This window comes from Rhinatrema bivittatum, chromosome 2 (genome assembly GCF_901001135.1).
Source record: "Rhinatrema bivittatum chromosome 2, aRhiBiv1.1, whole genome shotgun sequence".
Classification (NCBI taxonomy): Eukaryota; Metazoa; Chordata; class Amphibia; order Gymnophiona; family Rhinatrematidae; genus Rhinatrema; species Rhinatrema bivittatum.
Genome location: NC_042616.1, coordinates 413124942 through 413145931, shown reverse-complemented (window position 1 = coordinate 413145931; position 20990 = coordinate 413124942). Strand labels below are relative to the sequence as shown.

The following is a 20990-nucleotide window of genomic DNA, read 5'->3' as shown; positions in this document are numbered from 1 at the left end:
GATACAATATTTAAGTATAGTTTGGAAATACTGCACAGTGCTAAACAGGTATAATTTTCTGTATAAGAAAAGTGTATCCACTGTATTTGAACAGTTTGCATAACAGCCAAAATACCCTGCATCCATTCTGAATTTTGCTGTGTTTTGTTTGAATTATGTAAGCAGCTCCCCTGCAATCTAGTTCAACCTCTGCGAGCTGCCATGTTTAGTAAGTTGTCCTTTACTGCGTGCTCACTGGAGCTGATTGACATCATCGGCTAGAAGGACCACAGAAGCCAGCTAGAGCCCATTCTGTTCCACTGTTACAAATATGCTTGCCCTTAGGATTCAAGCTGAATTGCAAGGAAGGAGCTTAAAGTAATGACATCTCTTAAAAAAAAATTTTAGAGGGTAATTTTAAAAGGCATTTCTGTGGGTCAAATCGTGCTTTATCCACACAAATGGCTTGTTATAAAATTGCCTGCCCACTCTGTGGGCAAACTTGCGTGCCTACGTCCTGTATAGGTTTATCCAGATTGGGTGGAAGGGTATGCGTGTATAGTTTCTCGAAAAATTTCTGCATGCGTTTTAGCAGGCGTAGTTGGGTGGTTTTGGTGAGGCAATTTTTCAAAGTAAACATAACTCGCAACAATTAGATTTGAAAATTGGGGTAACTTATGGGCATATTTGCTAGCAAACTTATGTGGGCTGTTAGAAAACTACCCTCTAACTTTTCAGGGTGTTCTTTGTATTTCTGAAGTCATGGTTACTTGGTGGATAGTTAGATATAAAGCTGCCACAGGCAAGTCCTTGCATAATTTTCCATGTTGTCATTTTGGGGGTTTAATTAAACTTCAGAGCCCCAGAGCCAGACCTGAAGGTTTTGGTTTTCCAGTCTTCCATCACCATGTCATCTTAATGTAATCTGCTTGGCAAGTTGCAGTGTCCTTGGCACCACTTAACCTACTCTTACCGCAGGCACAAGAAGCTATGAAGAGCAATTGCAAGCAATGGTAGAAGTCTTGTCCTGACTTCTTCTTTTCACCTTTGACCCTTTTCCGGTCTGATTTCCCTCTTCTGGTCAGCTGTGAGCTGCTTTTAATTTTAATTAAGGAATAAGTTCTTCCTTCTCTTTGACCTGGTGCTTAGAACTGATTTGACACCTTGCACTCTTCTCCTGAAGGCACTGTAGGCTTCTAACACTGGCTCCCCCTCGTCCTCATCGTGGGTCTGTAACTAGATGCTCCCTTGGGTCTTTTAGTCACATAAGGAATAGATTACTACAACACTTTGGGCTTTTAGTAGAGCCCTGAGAGGGGAACAGTCCTACCTGATCATTTTTTTTTTTTTTATCATCACATTTCTGTCCTCTCCTTTCTCAAGATGTGAACTCTGGCACGATTAGTGGAACTCTGAAGTCTTTGGATGCTCCAGTCAAACCACAAGATGACTTTGACATGTTTGCTCTAACAAGGAGCAGCTCACTGGCAGATCAACGTAAAAAGTAAGTTCAGAGTTTTGTTTTGTTTTTTTTTCTACACTTGTCTTCCATCATCCCTTCTCTTTCTCAGAGTGCAGGGAGTGATTGTTCTGTTCTGTCACTTCCGTACACATGGGTAGTACAGAAGCTACCCTGACCATGTGTTATCATGTGAGGTGGTCATCCGTCTCGCTGTACATTGAAATTATTACTGGTTGTTATTCTGACATGTGGTTTGGCAATGTCTGTTACCCTGTAAAGCCGGAAAAAGTTTTGTTTTGGTTTGTTGATGCCATTGCAGTAAGGAGGAGGTTTGTAGAGCCCTGTATGTTCTAGAGAACCACCCCTGCTTCTTCCTTTGGCCGTCTTTCCACCATTAATATGTAACAGCTAGACTTAATGGTCTTCTCCCTGAGGAGCACCTCAGCTGCAGTCAGCAGGCCCTTAAGTACACACACCGGCACTGAAATGGGATTAGATTAGGGAAGCTATTAGAATGCAGTGCAGGCCAAGTCTCTGGAACACTCTGAGGTAGATCTGGAAGCAAAAGACAATACGGGCATTCATGAAGGAGGCTGACTGAATTCAGACAGAAACTACTAATGTCCATGGTGGTGTCCCATGCCAGGATGGAGGACGAAAACAAGTTTATGCAACACGCAGATGTATATGAGACGTATGTTCATAAAATTGCTGGATTTGGCAAAAACCTTCACTGGAAACTTTTCATTCAGTTGTCTATTTTAAATATTCTGTTATGCATATAAAAGATGCTGAATTTTGAAAAACATTAAAGCAGAGATGTTCTTAATACGAGTGCAAAATAATAATCCACTCTTCTCCCCCCCCCCCCCCCCCAACCCTGCTCTTCAATTTTAGGGGAGTGGGGGAGCAACTTTTCCTCTCTCCTGATTTTCAGTATCACTGGGCCCTGCATCCTTGTAGGGTTAATCTTGCATGGACCACTCATCCATCTTTTTTTTTTTTTTTTTTTTTTAAATTGCTGAGTCATCTTTCAGTCACATGACTCCATGTTCTATTGAATTGGGCTGATGTGGAATGTATAAGCACTTGGGGAAGGAATTTTGTCATCTCTTAAAATTTGAGTTGCACAATCATAGTGATGACACTACAGCTTGCTTTTTCTTTCTTCATTGGTTTCCATGCACTCTGTCAAGAGTATGAGACATTTTGGTTCCTTTTTGAGGGAAAGGGGTGTGATGGAGCAATTTTCAAAGTTCCCTGTACGTACCCGGATCAGTCCAGACAGCTGGTTTTGCCTCCCTTCCAGCAGATGGAGACTGAGGAAAAACTTCGAGAGAGCCCTCTCTTAACCCAGTGTGCTACCTGCTGCTCCTCAGTAATTCTCTGTCTCCCTCAGATGGAGGTGCAAAAACTGTGGTTCTGACCCAAGCTTAAAAAAAGACAAACAAAAAAAAAACCCCAGCCACAGAGTACAGGCAGGCAGAACGGGCAGCAGGGCTTGCTAGCAGCAGGAAGGCTGTGATCGTCCAGTCAGTGGTGGGTCTTGCTGGGCATCTTTTTTTTTTTCTCTGTTCTTTGGGGGCCGGTTTGACTTTACTCACGCGGCTCCTCCGGCGGCATGCCCCACTCGAACCGTTGCTCGCTCTGCGGGGAGTGTTTTCAAGATGCAATTCGGCTGATTGCTGCACTCTGTGCCTCTCTGGTGGGGAGCCTTCCCTGAGCTTATCCGTGATTTCTTCGCAGCAGCTTGGCTCTGGTAGAGCCATTGCTACCTTTTGAGGTGCAGGCCGATGTGTTCCCTTTCAGCATGGGAATTTCAGCCATCTTGGATACTTTTCGTGCGGCAGAGGCAAGAGCTGTGGGGGAGGGAATCTTCCTCTGGCATTTTTTCCTGCCGATTTTCACCCCAGTGGGGGAGGGGGGGGGGTGCTCTGAGGGGAGCCCCAGACTGTTTTTTATCCCCTGAGTTCATCCTCTTAATGCACCAGGCTTTTTTGGCAAGTGGTGCTCAGAAGAGGGGACTTCCGTGGATCAGGTTCACGAGGGCCCACCTGGGAAGGTGGCCAGGAAGGAGGATTCACTGGCGGCGACACGCATCCGGACGATTCAGGCTCCCGTGGGGCGTGGAGTTTCCCGGGAGGTAGAGACGGACGAGTCTAGTCAGGAGGATCCTCCTCTGGCCCGGACCTCATTTTTTTCCTTCCTTTTTTACCTTCTGTGGCCCTTTCTTCCCCCCCCTCCCCCTCCCGCCCCACCTGTCCTCTCTTCCTTACCTTGATGGCACTGTTTAATAGACAGCTAACTTCTTCTCTGCCCTGGCATCCCCCTCATGCTTTCTCCCTGAAGGACCTCTAGCTCTTCCTCAGGTTTTATCCTTGGCTTAACTTGCGTTAAGACTTGTTCTGATCAGGCTCCCCCTTCACCACCAGCACAGGGACCGACTGAGTTATGTCAGAACTTGCTAAGCCAGCAAGAATCTGACTGTCTATCCCACTGACCTGTTTTTATTTACAGCAGCTTCTCTAGGGGCCAGGCTAAAGCTTTATTACATTGCCATGTAGCCTGCTGTTTAATAGGAATCCGCTTTCTCTGTGTGTGCTTGGTTGGCTTGCATTACTGTTAAGAGCCATGAAGTATCAAAATAATGTGTGGCGCATACAATTTTAATAAAATGAAATGAGGTGGTCTTTGGGTAATCTGCTGGCCACATCTGGCCTTTATGCAGCTCATAAAGCCATTTTTCAGAGGCTGTGGTTTGACCCCCAGGCTGCTGCTTGCTGCCTGTATTTTCTGGAAGAAAAGGCAGAGTGGATGGCAGGCAGAGAACTGATGTTGCCGCTGTCCATGGGAGGATGGAGGAGATCAGCACGCTGAGATGCTCATGTTGACCATGAGAGGGAGGGAGATGGTGGAGGGAAGTCCTTAGGAATGGTAGGAAAGAGAACTAGGGGCAGGACATGAAGGGTGCTGTTGTAGCTGGGTACAGGAAAAGTGAATTTCTGACCTTGGGTACATTAGTGTCATAATGTTACTTTCAACCTAATCTTTAAATATATCACTTTGATTTTCTGAATATCCAATGCTGGATTAATCATAAATCGAGAGTATTAATACCAATTATTCATTCAGATGTATGCACAAAATAAATTTGGAAGGAGGGGAAAGTTTCATACTTAATGATCTTTTATCCCCACCAATGGGTGATCCATTTGTTGTAATCATTAACAATCCACCTTGTCTGTGTTCTAGCGTCCATTCTCAAACGACATTTTCTACCTCTGCTGTCTGCTTTTGAACAATTTCTGACTTTTTCAAGTCTGCTCCTCTATGAAGCTACCTCAGATTCTCAGCAATTCATTTCTCCACTCCCATTGCTGACAGATCTTCTATCCTGTTCAATGCCTCTCAAAACCAACCAATCCAGATGTGTCTCAATTACGTCAGTGCGTATTTTCAAATCAACAAACCCCAATCTAATTCTTCATTTAAACCCTCCGGTGTTTGAGACCGCAATGTAAATATCCAAAAAGCTTCTCGCCGGTTTAATATAGCAATACAATTTCCTCCTAGTAATGACAGTGCAATATGTTCCACAATCGTCCACCTTAATTGGAGAAAATGTGTGTTAGTTCTACATTGCATGCAGCATAATCGGAGTGGCCACAGTTTCTGTATAAAATTTTGATTTGTGTTCATTAAGCCTGATCCTGATTTTGAGGGTAGTTCTGCCTATATATAACTTAGGACAGGGGCAAATCAGAGCGTACACTACATAGTCTGAATTACATATGGTCTCCAACTTCTGCACAATTTTATATCCTGTGGTCGGTACCGTCCATGATGGACCATCAATGCTATTACTGCAATGTGTACACTGGCCACATTTATGGTGGCCAAGTTCAGATCTTTGCATGATAATTGTGATTACAAGGGGTCCTAACATCAGGGATAAATTAATTCTTGCACAACCTCGCTCTGATATGCAAAGATCTGAACTTGTGACAGTGACGACAATAGGAATCGGATAAAAGAAAGCCCTTTATTAACACGCCCGACTCTGGCCGAGTTTCGCTCCTTGTACAGAGCTGCCTCAGGGGCAACTAGAAATAGACACAAATGATTAATAAACATATGTATATATAAAACAATAATGAATAAGAGTGTACACATATACTAAAGATTTAACATAAATAAAGACACACAAATGTCATGTTAACAAAAAACAAATAAAAACCAAATACATAGATATGTGTAACCTTATAAACTTAAAAAACAACATATATATATGAAAACATAAAATCATAATGAATGAATAAAAAATAACACATTCAAAATTAGAAAAAAACAGTAGTGACAAAGTGAACTGAAATAAATGCAAGCGATAAGGAGATAGTGACCCTGTGTCAAATGTAATATATAAAGTATGGTTAATGCTTACTCGATTCTTTCTTATCTATTACAGATAATACACATTGAATGCACTTTACATAATTTTCAGCATCACATAGCATTGCCATGTTGACAAGAAATAATCAATTGTTCCCGTGAGAATGCTGTAGGTACATTCATTCAAGTTCTTTCCATTTTTTCATTTTTTGTTCAATTTATGATTTATTCATGTTATATGTTCTGTTTTTTACAAATTTAGGATTATCAATGCGATATTTTCCACACTGACTATTTCAAGTCCTTTTTGAATCGAGTAAGCATTAACCATACTTTATATATTACATTTGACACAGGGTCACTATCTCCTTATCGCTTGCATTTATTTCAGTTCACTTTGTCACTACTGTTTTTTTCTAATTTTGAATGTGTTATTTTTTATTCATTCATTATGATCGATCCTCATTCATTATGATTTTATGTTTTCATATATATATGTTGTTTTTTAAGTTTATTAAGTTTATAAGGTTACACATATCTATGTATTTGGTTTTTATTTGTTTTTTGTCAACATGACATTTGTGTGTCTTTATTTATGTTAAATCTTTAGTATATGTGTACACTCTTATTCATTATTGTTTTATATATACATATGTTTATTAATCATTTGTGTCTATTTCTAGTTGCCCCTGAGGCAGCTCTGTACAAGGAGCGAAACTCGGCCAGAGTCGGGCGTGTTAATAAAGGGCTTTCTTTTATCAGATTCCTATTGTCGTCACTGTCACAACAGCTCACTGGATCGGTTACCGATTTGTTTTTTGGGTCCAAGATCTGAACTTGGCCACCATTGGTATTAATACTCTAAATTTATGATTAATCCAGCATTGGATATTCAGAAGCTCGAAGTGATATATTTTAAAGATTAGGTTGAGAGTATTTCGTTAAGGGGTGATTTCAAGGGGAATTGATTTAGTACAACAATTAATAGAGCCCTCTAATTAGTGGAATTAAAGTGCATATATAACTTGGTAACTAATGTTACTTTAACACAGCCTTTTCACCACCATCTTATATACTATCCTAAAATTTAATGCTACTAGTAAAAGGTAAGGTAATGTCTTCTAACAGCATCACATTCAGTATTTAGACTATTGCTTCTTGATTTTGCTTTGGATGTGTTGAATCAAGTCTCTGAGCCTGAACTATAGCCAAAACCCTGATAGGATATTAATAATGGACCCCCCAACTGTGTCAAACTCCTTTAAAAAGAAAAAAAAAATCAGATTACTTCTTGTTCAGACTGCTCCCTAACCACTTCAGGAGGTACACCTAAGTTTTTGGGTTTTTTTTATCTCTGATCTTGTCTGTACAGAGAAAATATGTACAGCAGTGGTTCCCAACCTGAGATCTGTGAACCCCTAAAGGTCCACAAGGCCATCCCTGGGGGTCTGATAGAAAGGAGGCAAGAGGGAGAACACTTGGGATAGGACCATGAGGGGAAGGGAGGAGAAGGACCAGGCAAAAGGCCACGATGGAAAAGGGATAGGAAGGAAGATACTTAAGGGGCTATGGAGGAGGGGGTTGAGCACTCAGAAAGGGGCTATAGAGAGATGGTAGGAGTGAGGAAGGAGCAGAAGAGGGAAAGCATTTAGGAAGGGGCCAAATGAGGGAGAGTATTGGGGGGGGGGGGGGGGGAAGGATTTAGGGAAATAGCCAGAGAGGGCAGGAGGACCTATACTGAGTAAGGGATCATAGGTAGAGGGAAGCCAGAGCAAGAGGGAGGGCACTCAAAAGGGCCATGGTGGGGTTTGGGGGCTATGGGCTAGAGCTTGCAAGTGCCCACTCCAGGCATCACTTCTGATGCATTGATCCCTGCAGTCCAAGGGCTAAAGAATTCGACTGCCTCGGAATCAAATGGTGCGTTGGTCGCTACACTGGTGGATGGTTCCCTCTAGTTTGAGGAGTCAGTCTGGTCACTCTGTACTGGATTTTGGTCACAACTGATACGAGCCTCTCAGGCTGGGGGGTTTATTGTCAGGATCAGGTAGCTCAGGGGAGTTTGATCTCCAGAGGAGACCTTGTGGTCCATCAACTAACTAGAAATCAGAGCTATTTGCCTAGTGCTTTTCCAGTTCCTCTTACTGACTTAGAGGGCTGAGCGGGTCCTCTCAGACAGCTCCACCACTGTGGCATATGTGAACCAACAGAGGGGAACCAAGAGTTGCGAGGTGTCAGCAGAGATATGTCTCATGTTTCTATGGGTGGAAAAGAATGTCTACTCTGTCCTGGCTGGAGAGATGCTCCACCAAAAGTGCAAGCTGATTTCCTCAACCAAAATTTGCTAGAACCTGGAGAGTGGGAGAGGAGTGTAGGTGCCTTTTTGCAGAATTTGCCGCAGGTGGTGTTATCCTCGGTGGACTTAATGGCGACCCACTGGAATGTGAAGACTGCTAGTTTTTTAATCTGCCAAAGGGAACAGGGGTCAATGAGGATGGGTGCTCTAGTGCAGTCCTGGCTGGAGGGAGAGCTCCTGTATCTTTCCTCTGTGGGTGCTAGTAGGCACACCACTATGCACATAGAGCTAGAGAGCAACAGTCATTCTGGTTGTGCTAGACTGGCCGCATGGACTTTGGTAAGCTGATCTCCTCAGGCTCCAGCTGAACCAGCCCTTACACCTCCCGAAGGCATGGGGTCTCTTGGCTCAGAGGCCTGTGGTCATGGAGGATCCGGCTCCATTCTGTGTTACGGCCTAGTTCTTGAATGGAGATGGCTATGTAAGACAGCGTATTCCTTGGTGGTAATCATTAAGCTGTTAAAGTCTAGGAAATGTCCACTTCCTTAGCTTATATTTGGGTCTGGCATCTATTTGAGCAGTGCTGCAAATCCAGGCAGGTGTCTCCTTGGCCTTTATTTAGGACTGTCTAAGAGTTCAGGGCCAGCCCTTTGTCCAAAGTGCAGGTGGCAGCCATTTCTTGCTACTGGGGGCCCATAGTGTGTGGCTCTATAGCAGCTCATCCTGAAGTGTCACGTTTATTGAGGGACATAAAAAGGTTGCGACCAACTTTCCAGCCCAATGTTGTCCTGAAGGACCTCAGTCTAGTGCTGCCAGTCCTTGTGGGGACACCCTTTGAATCCCTTAGTTCCTTGAAGGATTTATTGCTGAAGTCTGCATTCCTGATGGCAGTTTTGTTCCGCATGGCGGGTCTCTGAGCTTCAAGCCTTATCTTGCTGGGGTTCCTTCTGGTTATTTCAGCAGAGGCAGTGCCATCCTTTCGACCAGTGCTGTCTTTTCTCCTGAATGTGAATTCCACTTTTCATATTAATCAATTGATCTCATTTCTGTCTTTCTCTCAGAAGGAGCATGGACCTGAGTATCAGGTCTTTGGATGTATGAATGTGCATAGACTTATCTTTAGGTCACCAATACCTTCTGCAAGTCAGACAGATTTGGTCCTCTGTGGAGGGCTGCTTCTAAGGCTTCTCTGGCTCACTGGATCAAGGAGATGATGGATTCAGCTTACTTGCTGAAGGGTAAGAAGCCTCCGGAATTGGTGCATGCACACTCCACCAGGTCCTATCTAGCATCTTAGGCAGAGGAGCATTTTCTTGTGCTGGACTATATTTGCAGGGCAGCCATGGTCTTCCCTGCATATCTTTCTGTAAAGCGTTATCTGGATGTGCTGGCATGGGAGGATTATGGCTTACACTGTGGGGATGCTTCAGGCAGTCTTTGCTTCCTCCTGCCTGGATAGGTGAAGCTTTGGTACTTCCCACTTGTCAGGGCTGGACTGGTGTAGCAGGACTAATGGAAAGGAAATTAACAGGTAAGGAAACTTCTTCTTTAGGTGTAAAAGCTTATTAGTCTGGTATGCATGCTTATTTAATTTTTTTTTTTTTTCATATCGGAACATCATATCTGTTTATAGACAAACAGTGAGGCAGCAACATAGCCTTATAGTGTAACAAGTACAGCTTTACAGTGTAAGAACATTAGAACATAAGAACTTGCCATGCTGGGTCAGACCAAGGGTCCATCAAGCCCAGCATCCTGTTTCCAACAGAGGCCAAACCAGGCTATAAGTACCTGGCAATAAGAATAGAGGGGGGGGACGGTTCAATCTAGGAGGATTGAGAGGCTTAAAAATGCAAAGTAAATAATCAAAACAAGGAACAGCGATACATTTAATGAAAATAAATTAAGAGTATACTAAAAAAACAGGTCCATACCATGTTATATTACATTAATCAGTTTTCAGTATAGTGTTTAGCTTCATGTAAAAATTACAGAAGCATGTGGGGTCTGTGAAATTTTTGGAAGTTAGTGTAGTCCATGCTTCCCAAAAGCTTGAACTCCTGACTTTTTTTTGTTTGTTTATATTAATACTAGCCGTTAAGCCCGTAACAACGGGCTACATTAAAAAAAAATTTCGGTGCATTTCCCTCCCCTCCCTCCCTTCATTCTCCTCTCTCCCCTTTCCTCCCTCTCACCTCATTCTCCTCCCTCCCCCCCCTTCCTCTCACCTCACTCTCTCCTCCTCTCTCAATCCTCTCCCCTCTCAGCTCATTACAACTCCTTCGGATGGCGCAGACAGAAGATCTCGGGGGAGGTCCCTCCCTCACGCTCGCTACTGCTCACGCTCCTCGCCGCACCATTTTGGTTATTGGCAAGCTCTGACCGACGTGCTCGCCCGCACATGCACGTTAGAGCTGCTCTCTACTACGCATTTGCGGCACATCGGTCAAGCTTCATTTTTCTAGTAGATACTGCCTTTTGTAAAATAAATCAAAGCAGTTTACATGAACTCCGTAGCAATTAAATATAATAAAGGGTTTGGAGCCATCTGTTCTTCAGTTGATAACCCTCTGGAGGTGTGGAAGACCTGAGCCAGTATCAACCCAAAATGACAACTTAAGACATGTGGGACCTCATTTACTAAGTAAGCATCTTTCCCATAGATGCAAACTGAGGAAAAGCCTTAGAAAATCAGGCCCTTAAATTTGTTTTTCAAAGAGAAACTGTTGGCACAGATTCTGTTTAAGCCAGTGAATCCAGGCTGCCTTTTTTTTTTTTTTTTTTTTTTTTTTTTTTTTTTTTTAATACAAGTTTAAAGGCTTATAGGTAACAAACAGCACAGCATTGGTTGGAATCTAAAAAAAAAAATTTGGTTTACAATGTGTAAAATATCGTGGATCTATTGACCTTATACAATCTTGCTAATCTTTTGCCTTGTGGATTTGGGCACAATTAATCCAAATTCAGGACTTTTAAAATTTTGGTATTCATAGGGATGATAGCTTTAAAACAGCTGTGTGCACACTTATATATTTTTTTTTGGGGGGGGGGGGGGGGTGGTGTATGTATATGCATATATGTGTATATATGTGATTATACCATCAAACGACACTCTCTGACTCCATCTGCTGGAGGGGAGGCATAACCCAGCAGTCTGGACTGATCCTGGTACGTACAGGGAAGATACATTGTGTTGATATATAGAGGTTGGTCAAACCTGTAATAGTGTGAGATTAGCTATAGTTTAGGGTTGAGGAGTTGGTATTAGGGATTATGAATTTCATATATAAAAATAATGTAACAGTTCTACCTATTTTGAAGATAAATATGAAAATTTTTTAAATATTTTCAATAAATATTAATTTTAACTTAGTAAGGAAAAATTTGTGGTATTAAATAACAGAGGTGCTTTTTTCCTTCCCCGTTTTTTGTGGGTTATATTAAGCATTAGCTAGGTATACATTGCCGTATGTTTGGTGGGTGTGTGCGTGCTCAAATCTCCTGTATTTTATAACCTGTGCGTATATGGTATGTGCAGGTATGAAATACATACAGATGTACCCTGCAATGTGCACGCCTATGTTTAAAACAAACAAAAGAAACTGCAAATACATATTGCAGTTATCCAGATAAATTCCAGTTTATCCAGCTAAGTAGTAGCTTTGCTACTTAGTCTCTCACCCAGAACTTAAATGTTAACAGCACAATTTTGTAGCCTGATTTTGATTTTTTTTTTTTTTCCTGCTGCATAATTAAATTCTCTTGGAGGCAGGACATACGCGCCAGCCCTGAGGCTTTGGTACTGGGTTTGAAATATTTTGTGATGAGAAAATTGAGAGAGTGTGCATTTTTAGGTATAATTTGAGTAAATTACTACAATTTTTCATAAAGATAGTCCCCCAGACAACACCTCCCCATCCAAAATGAACTGCTTGGTGGGCAAATCTGGGACACGGGTTCACCTTAGCCTCAGTACTGCTCAAGGTTCCAAGAGGAGAGACCAAAGTTGGAGGGGATTTTCTAGAAGACTCTATATCAAGGACCTTGAAAGACGGCCGAGATTAAATGAGAGAAAAAAAAATTCTGATCAGGGACTCTGTGAGGAGTGCAGAGCTGAGAAGTAACCATGGGGAAAGGAATGTGTGTAGTTTTGGGTTTTTTTTTTTTGTCTTCAGATTGTCTCAGCCTTCCGAATTGGGCAGAAGCTAGAGAAATGTAAAAAGGGATAAACTGGATATCGTTGTACATCTAGGGAAAGATGATCTGAGTAATAAACATTCAGCAGCCGCTCAAGGGGTGAATTCTTGGACAGGTAGCTAAATTTGACATAGTCAGCATGGCTACCTGCATATAAAGAGCCCGTGACTTAGTAAGGGAGAAGGGCCTGGAAGGCAATGGGGGCCTGGAAGGCAAGGTAGGCAGTGCTGGGGGAGGGCCTGAGGGGGCGGTGGCTGGTAGAAAAGGGGGAACCAGTGTGGGCAGACCCCCCTTTTCAGCCAGGCACAGTCAGGGCAGCTTCATCGTGTTGGTTCAAGCTTTACCTTCGCCACGATCCTACAGAGGGCAGCTGGTCGCTTGCTGATTGCTTCAGGCTTGCATTTGGCTCCATAGGCTGTTGGGGGGGGGGGGTCCCCGGTAAGCGGATTTGCTACTGGGGAACTGTGGCGTGGTGACTGGAGGAAGTGACGACAACCCCCCCCCCCCCCCCCCAACATTTAGGAGGATCGACCAGGCGGATCGGACTGGGCAAGCGGCCTAACAGATAAGAACATAACAAGTTGCCATACTGGGTCAGACCAAGGATCCATCAAGCCCAGCATCCTGTTTCCAACAGTGGCCAATCCAGGCCATAAGAACCTGGCAAGTACCCAAACACTAAGTCTATTCCATGTAACCATTGCTAATGGCAGTGGCTATTCTCTAAGTGAACTTAATAGCAGGTAATGGACTTCTCCTCCAAGAACTTATCCAATCCTTTTTTAAACCCAGCTACACTAACTGCACTAACCACATCCTCTGGCAACAAATTCCAGTGTTTAATTGTGCATTGAGTAAAAAAGAACTTTCTCCGATTAATTTTAAATGTGCGCAGTCCCTCAACACTTCAACGACCAAGAGGGAAGAAGAGGGAAATACTGAGGCGCTTAGAACAAACGACCCGACTTCCACAGTCGGGTCGCCAGCAGGGACGCTATGGCTTTAACGGCCAGGTGTCAGTGGCAGCTCCCTGGCTTATATGGCCTGGGGGTGTGCGCGCGCCTCAGCGGACTTACATGCTTGGCACTTAGAAGCGGGGGGTGTTCGCTGGTCACATAAAGTTAGTTATTAAGTTGTTATGCTGTTTTACTAGTCATGTTAATGTTGTTGCTATGTTATTTATTGCTGGTTATTAATTTTAATGGGCTGCGGCCATTTATTGTCCAACAATAAATCTATTATTGGATGGAGTTGTGAGAGTCTGTGATAATTTGGGAAGGGAGGGTGAGTGGGGGTTAGACGCAGCCTTTACACTGCCCACATTGTGGAGTAGGGAAAACTGTCTTCACAGTGAACTTCAATTTGTGTATGAAAGACTGGTACAAGGGAAAGGTTTTTCGGTATATTGGTGACCGAGGATACACCTGGAAGGAGTAAAGATGTCTATCCAGGAGAGGCACTACAGTCCTTAGCCGTTGGGCCCTGTGTACTAAGCATTTTTCCTGTAGATCAAAAATGGGGGGGGGACGGGGACGACGGACTCTTATGTAAGTCCCTCAGACTGACATTTAAACTGAGGCTAGTGGGAAGCACAAACATTTGAGGTAAATGGAGTGTGTGCTGAAGGGATAAAAGCCCCAATTCAGCTATGCAATAAAATATGGGAGATGGCAGGCAAGTAGAGGAGAGTTAGCTGACAAAACAGTTATTATGGAAAAATAAAAAGAGAAGGAAATTGAATGCTAGAGCATCTTCTAGAAGCATGTTTGTTTGCAAATAGTGATGACATTAACAAAATCACAGCCCTGGAGACCACCATGGCAGAGAGAGACTTGGATGTTTTTGCAATGTGAGTTCTAGGGTAATAGAAAATGGGATTAGATTGTGATAGTTCCTTGGTATGAGCTCTTCAGAAGAGACTGAGCAGGAAAAGGTGGGGGTGGGGTGATGAAATAGCTCTTTGCATTAGGAATGGAAAAGTAGCCATTGGAATGCAGGGAGAAGCTGAATCAGGTTTTCTAGGGCAATCCACACAAAAATTTCTATGTACTTGAGTAATCCTACAGATCTGATAGAGGGAAAAGAGGTGGTGTCAGACATGAGACATCAGGATGGCATGCAAAGAGGAGGTCCTGTTTGTAAGTGAGGTAATATTAGGTTCCTGAACATACACAGATCAGTCCAGACCAGTGGGTTTTTCATCCCTTCCGGCAGATGGAAGTCTGAGAACCAAACTTCCAGGCACTGCTACTTAGAGGTCCTGCAGATGGTAGAGCTGCACCTGCAGGCTGTTAGTTTAAAAAAAAAAAAAAAAAAAGATTTTTTTGTTTGTTTTTTGTTTTACAGTAATTTTAGATTCCAGATCACGGACGCTCCTTGAGGTGTTAGGCATCTTCATGCACCATCCCTCAGATGGAGCCGGGCCGCCCGGGGGGGGGGGGGGGGGGGGGTTTGCATACCCCTGATTGGGTTCGCCTGCAGCATACCTGACATTCTGATAGCCAGGGGTCCTGGCTCCCTCGACCCTCTTGGCTTTCTTCCTCTAGACAGGGAAATACCCACTTAATAAAGTTTCTTTAAATTCCTTGTTTAAAAAAAAACACCAAAAAAAACCCAGTAGTGTACAAGAAGTGGAAAAGCAGAGCTTAGCAGGAACTTTGAGGAGGGCCTAGTCAGCGTCGGCCAGGCCTGGAGGTGCAGGACTTGAGCAGCTGTTAAACCCGGGGGTTCGCGCACTAATGCAACGCTAGTGCCAGGAGGAGAACCAACCACAGTGCCTCGTTTCTTGTTGTAGTCCTGTGCTCTGGTGGGGTCGACTGGACTCTGTCCGTGTTCCTGGGAACTTCCCGGTGGGGACTGCATCTGTTACCGCCGGTGGCTTGGTGGGTCAGAGTCCAGCGCACATCGCCTTGTGGGGAGTGCCGCGGTGCGTGATCGGGAGACATGGTGCCAAAAACTAAAATGGCCGCCTGCCATGCATGTGGCGCTGCAGCAGCAGGTCTGAACTTGGTGTGTTTCAGAGCAGGAAGGCAGTGCAGGAGACCACAGGGTGGTCAGGTGATTCTCTTTCCCCCTCCCCCCCCACTCTTTCCCTGGTCAGGCAGGGTGCCTCAGAAGGGGAGGGTGAGGTGGCTGACAAACCCCCCCCCCCCCCCCCCCCCCGGGATTGGGGGAAGATGAATCTGGGGATTTTTCCTTGGATTTTATTCTCCTCCTCCATAAGTCCTACCTGGCTAGGAAAAATGGAGGAAGAATATGGGCAAGGGATTGCCCACACTTCTCTGCGGCTAAGAAGTCTAAAGTGGCTTCTTAGGGGGGACTGGCAATATTCTTAAGCACCTGGGTTTGCGCCATGCGGTTACAGAGGCTGGTCCGAGAGACAGGACTCTGATCAGTCCCAATTGGATCCCCTCTATGCAGAAGCTGACCTGGATGTGCAGCTGATCCCTGAAGCAGATGAGACAAAAGATAATCCTGATCCTGACAAGTTCCTGGTCCCAGAGGGAGATGATCCACGGGTAGTGCGTCCCTTTTTGAAAGGGATGAACTGCACCCCCTCATCCCGTAGGTGCTGTAGAAATTAGGAGTCAGATAATGAGGGTGTTAACCCAGTCCTGGATGGGCTGAGGGGACCCATTAAGCGCTTTTCTGTTGCCTAAGATCTGAAAGCTGGTGAACCGGGAGTGGGACTCCCCGGATGCTGGCCTGATGGTGGGCAGAGCGATGGCCAAGCTTTACCCCTTAATGGAGGACTCCCTGGAATTGCTGAGGATCCTGAAGGTGGACGCAACTATCTCAGCAGTAACCAAGAAGACTACAATCCCGGTGGCCAGGGCAGCGGCCCTGAAGGATGTCCAGGATCGTAAGCTGGAGGTTCTACTCAAACAGATGTTTGAGGTCTCAGCATTGTTTTTGGGCAGCTGTCTGTGCCAGTTTAATGCAAAAGGCCTGTCTCTGGGTTCAGAAGGGCCCAACGCTGACATCTGCAGCGGACTGCGGCACATTCCAGGCTGCACGTCTGGAGGCAGGCAAAGCCTACGTGGCAGATGCTTTGTATGATTTGGTGCATACGTCTGCTTGCTGCATGTTCTCCTTGGTAGTGACCCGTAGGCTGCTGTTATTATGTAACTGGTTGGCCGATTTTATCGTCCAAGGTCCAGCTCTGTAATCTTCCCTTTTAAGGGTAAGCAGTTTGGAGAGGACCTGGATCAGTTGATGAAGGTTCTGGGGGAGTCCAAGAGGAATAGATTGCCAGAGGACAGGAAGCCCAGAGAGTTTCCTTCTCAGGCTCGTTTTTGGATTTCCCATCTGTTTCATTCCAGCAAGTACTTGTCTGTTTCAGTCTCAAAACAGGGCGATGGGTACCTTCCATGGAGTATGCAGTTCAGGCAGGGACTGTCAGGGCACTGGGAGTGGAAAATCAGCCCAATGAAACTAGTGGTCCCCCCTCCTCCAAAGAAGCTGTAGGATGCAGATTGTCCAGCTTCTATGAAGAGTGGGAAAAGATTACCTTGGACTGTTGGATGCTGGAGGTGATACGAGAGGGCTATGCTCTAGATTTTTTGTGCCTGCTTCAGGAGGCCTTTGTGGAGTCCCACGTGGTCTCTTGTGTCAGGTGGGAGGCAGTATTGGGGACGCTGCTAAAGCTGCTTTCCCTAAAGGCCATTGTTCCCGTCTCGCTGGAGGAGTAGAGTCAGGGAAGGTATTCCATTTACTTTGTGGTGCTGAAAAAGGAGGGCTCCTTTTGGCCCATTCTTGATTTGCAGAAGGTAAATAGTTTCCTTCGGGTTCCTCGCTTTCGCATGGAGACGCTGCGTACCATGATGGCAGTGGTCCGTAAAGAATTTCTCACCTCCCTAGACCTGATGGAAGTATATCTGCACATCCCCATTAGACAGGAACATCAGAAGTTTCTTTGCTTCAAAGTGAGTCAACATTTTCAGTTCAGAGCTCTCCCATTCAGCTTGGTGACTGTGCCCCACACATTCACCAAGGTGTGATGGTGGTGGCTGCAGCTCTTCGGCTGGAGGGAATTTTGGTCCACCCATATCTGGATGATTGGTTGGTTTGAGCGAAGTCCAGGGAGGAATGTGAAGTCCATCCAAAGAGTGATGTTCACCTTACAGTCTCTCATTTGAGTTATCAATGTGCACAAGTCAGTTGATCACTCAGTCACTGGTTTACTTAGGGGCCTACTTCGACACTCATAGAGGCAAGGTTTTCCTGGGTGTTGAAGCTGCATTCTCTGGTCAAGCGTCTTTGTCTGGAGGTGCCCAAAATGTGGGATTATTTACAGGTCCTGGGGTTCATGGCATCCACGTTGGACTTGCACATGAGACCACTGCAACACGTGCTGTGGTCCAGGTGGAGTCCCTGCTCTGAAGAGTTTCATCTTCCCTTGCCTCTGCTTTTGGAGTCCATATCCAGTCTCTCATGGTGGCTGCCTCGTCCCAATTTAGAGAAGGGGATGGATCTGGAGTCTCCAGATTGGGTGGTGGTCTCCAAGGACGCAAGCCTCCCTGACTGGGGAGCGATGTGCTTGGGCCGGTTGGCACAAGGTCTGGTGACCAGAGGAGATGTTCTGGTCCATCATTTGCCTAGAGACAAGGGCAGTCTATCGAGCTCTGGAGGTTTTTCTGCCCCTGGTCTGGGGTCGCATGGTTTGAGTGTACTCTGACAACATAACAGCTGTACAAATACTGAGTGAAAAATCACAGATCGGTTCCCCAATATACACAATCACCCCACATATAAAGAGAACCTTAACTATTACTCACATATATAATTTTAAAATTATATATGTACTAGTCTTAATATATATGTACTAGTCTTAATAAATGATTTTTTAAAATTATATATGTGAGTAATAGTTAAGGTTCTCTTTATATGTGGGGTGATTGAACATAACAGCTGTGGCATACATCAATTGGCAGGGCAGCATGAAGTCATGCAGTGGCATTGGAGGCCTGGAGATTATTTGCCTGGGCAGAGCGTAATCTCAACGGCCTAGCCGCATCACACGTAGTGGGAGTAGACAACATGCAGGTGGACTTACTCAGCAGGCAGCAATTGGATCCTGGGGAGTGGGAGTTATCCCCGGAGGCGTGGAACCACATCTGTGCAAGGTGGGTCACTCCTCAATTGGATCTTATGGTGATGCAGCTCAACTCCAAGACATTCTTCAGTTGCCAAAAGGATCTCTGTTCGGTGGGCCTTGATGCTTTGGTGTGGCCCTTGGCCAATGGGAATTCTGTACATCTTTCCTCCTTGGCCCCTCCATAGGTTGGGTCCTCAGGCGCATAGAATCACATCCCGGGACTGTGGTTCTAGTGGCACCAGAGTGGCCGCGGAGACCATGGTTTGCAGATCTGGTGCACCTTGCGGTGGAAGGTCCTCTCTGTCTGACTCATCTTCCAGACCTGTTGCGTCAGGGTCCCATATTTTCGGATCGGGAGGATCGCTTTTTTTTCGCAGCTTGGCTTTTGAGAGGTGGAGACTTTGATTGAAGGGTTACTCTGAACAGGTCATCTCCACTCTTCAATCCAGAAGACCAGCAACCTCCAAGGCATATATTAGGGTCTGGAAACTGAAGTTTGGTATCTTCAGCATTGTCTAGATCCTCTAGCAAAAGGTGTCGTATGTGCTGCATTTCCTGTAGCGGGGGTTGTCCAAGGGCTTGGCTTACAATTTGCTTCGTGTGCAGGTGGCTGCCTTGGGTGCACTTAGAGGCAGGTTTCAGGGTAGAACTCAGTCTGTTCATCCGGTTGTAGTAAGGTTCCTCAAAGGGGCCTAAGCGGTTACATCCTCTGGTGCGAAAGATCTGCCCAGATTGGAGTCTCAACCTAGTACTTCATGTCCTTTATGGACCCCCCCTTTGAGCCCTTGAGAAGGGCTACCCTGAAGGATTTGACTCTGAAAGCAGTCTTTTTGGTAACTATTTGTTCAGCTTGAAGGATTTTGGAACTTCAAGCTCTGTCATGTAGAGATCCATTTTTGCAGATTTCCGGAAATAGAATCTCATTGAGAACAGTGCCTTCCTTTGTTCCTAAAGTGGTGTCTGCCTTTCATATTAATCAGATGGTAGATCTTCTGGGTTTTCCAGAGTGGTCAAAAGATTCTTCTCAGGATAGAGAATTACATCTTCTGGATGTGCGGCAGATGCTACTTCAGTATTTGTAGGTTACTAATGCTTTTCGTCGCTCAGATCATCTGTTTGTCCTCTTCAGTGGACTGAAAAAGGGGACAAAGCCTCTGTGGCTACCATATCTTGTTGGCTTAGGGAGGCCATTTATTCGGCTTAAATTTGTAAGGGATGACAAATTCCTGTCTCTGGGCGCAGGCTGCTTCCTGGGCTGAGTGTCATCTTCGGGGGCCACGAGATTTGTAGGGCAGCAATGTGGTCCTCAATTCATAACTTTACCAGGCATTATTGTCTGGCTGTCAGGGTGCAGGATGAGCCGCCCTATGTGGGGGTGTTTCAGGGGCCCACCCGGTTTAGGGGTGCATGGGTACATCCCAGTGTTCTGAACTGATCTGGGTATGTTCAGGAAAGAAATTTTGGTTCTTATCTACTAATTTTCATTCCTGTAATACCACAGATCGGTCCAGATGCTCTCTCATTTGATGCCGAAAGACTGATTTTCTGCCAGGTTTTGTTGCTTGGTACAGAATTTTTCTGTTTAATAAAGACTTTTTCTCTTAGAGGGCAGTTAAGGATTCACTTCCTTGCCTTGTTTGGTTCTTGACGAACGAGGTTTATATTTCAGGGATATCCCCCCTTTAGTGCCCTATATCTGTGTGAAGGCGTTTTGAAGTATCTTGGCTTGGGTACAGGTCAATTCTGAGGTCCTGCGGGTGGCACTCTGTTAAGTAGCAATGCCTCAAAGGTTTGTTCTCTGGCTCCATCTGCTGGAAGGGATGAATAACCCATGGATCTGTGGTATTACAGGAATGAAAATTAGGTAAGAACCAGTTTTCCTATGCAAGAGATGAAGGCTCATTCAAAGGCAAGGGGTCCTAGGCTTCAGGAAAATTTTCTCAAAATGGGGGGAGTACCCCAAGATGTTAGCTGGATGACATTCAAATATCTCAAGTCTCCAAGCACAGAAGGTGAGCTTTCTTCAAGAGAAAGGAGGCTCTAGAATAAGAATAAGGTGAAAGTGGGTAGATTCAGGAGTAATCCTAAGAAATACTTCTTTAGAGAGGGTGGTGGATGCATAACAGCCTCCTGGTGGAGACAAAAATGGTATCTGAATTTAAGAAATCATGGGAAAAACACAGGGGGTCTTTAAGGAAGTGATACTAAATTAATTGGACTCATGGGCAGACTGGATGGGCCATATGGTCTTTTTCTGCCGTCATGTTTCTATAAATCTATGGTATGTGTATTGGTGCCTGTCAGCTGCAGCATTGGCCAGGAGTGGAGGAATTATGGTCACACTGCAAGGAGCACTCCTTGGGCAGCTAGTTGAAGAGCCTGCACAAGGGGAGGCTACACTGGATCTGTGCTAAATACCAGAGACCTTGTCACTGTCCTCGTAAAGGAACAATTTGTCTAGTTGTATTGTGTGCTGCAGAACTAGATTCTTACCTGAACTTGAACTATGCTAGTATCCTGGAATTCAGGATGGTTGACTTCAAGATGAGTGATAGTTTTGCAGAAGTCCTACC

The 20990-nt window shown here is 44.9% G+C and overlaps 1 protein-coding gene across 4 annotated transcripts in view; it reads left to right on the top strand.

Moving 5' to 3' along the window:
* The window catches only part of TOM1 (target of myb1 membrane trafficking protein), a 148019-nt gene that overhangs the window by 90398 nt on the left and 36631 nt on the right, over window positions 1-20990 (top strand). For all 4 annotated transcript variants that reach the window (XM_029590127.1, XM_029590126.1, XM_029590125.1 and 1 more), the window contains exon 11: window positions 1363-1483. In XM_029590127.1, the coding sequence (XP_029445987.1) occupies window positions 1363-1483 (121 nt within the window). The remainder of the gene's footprint in view (window positions 1-1362; window positions 1484-20990) is intronic.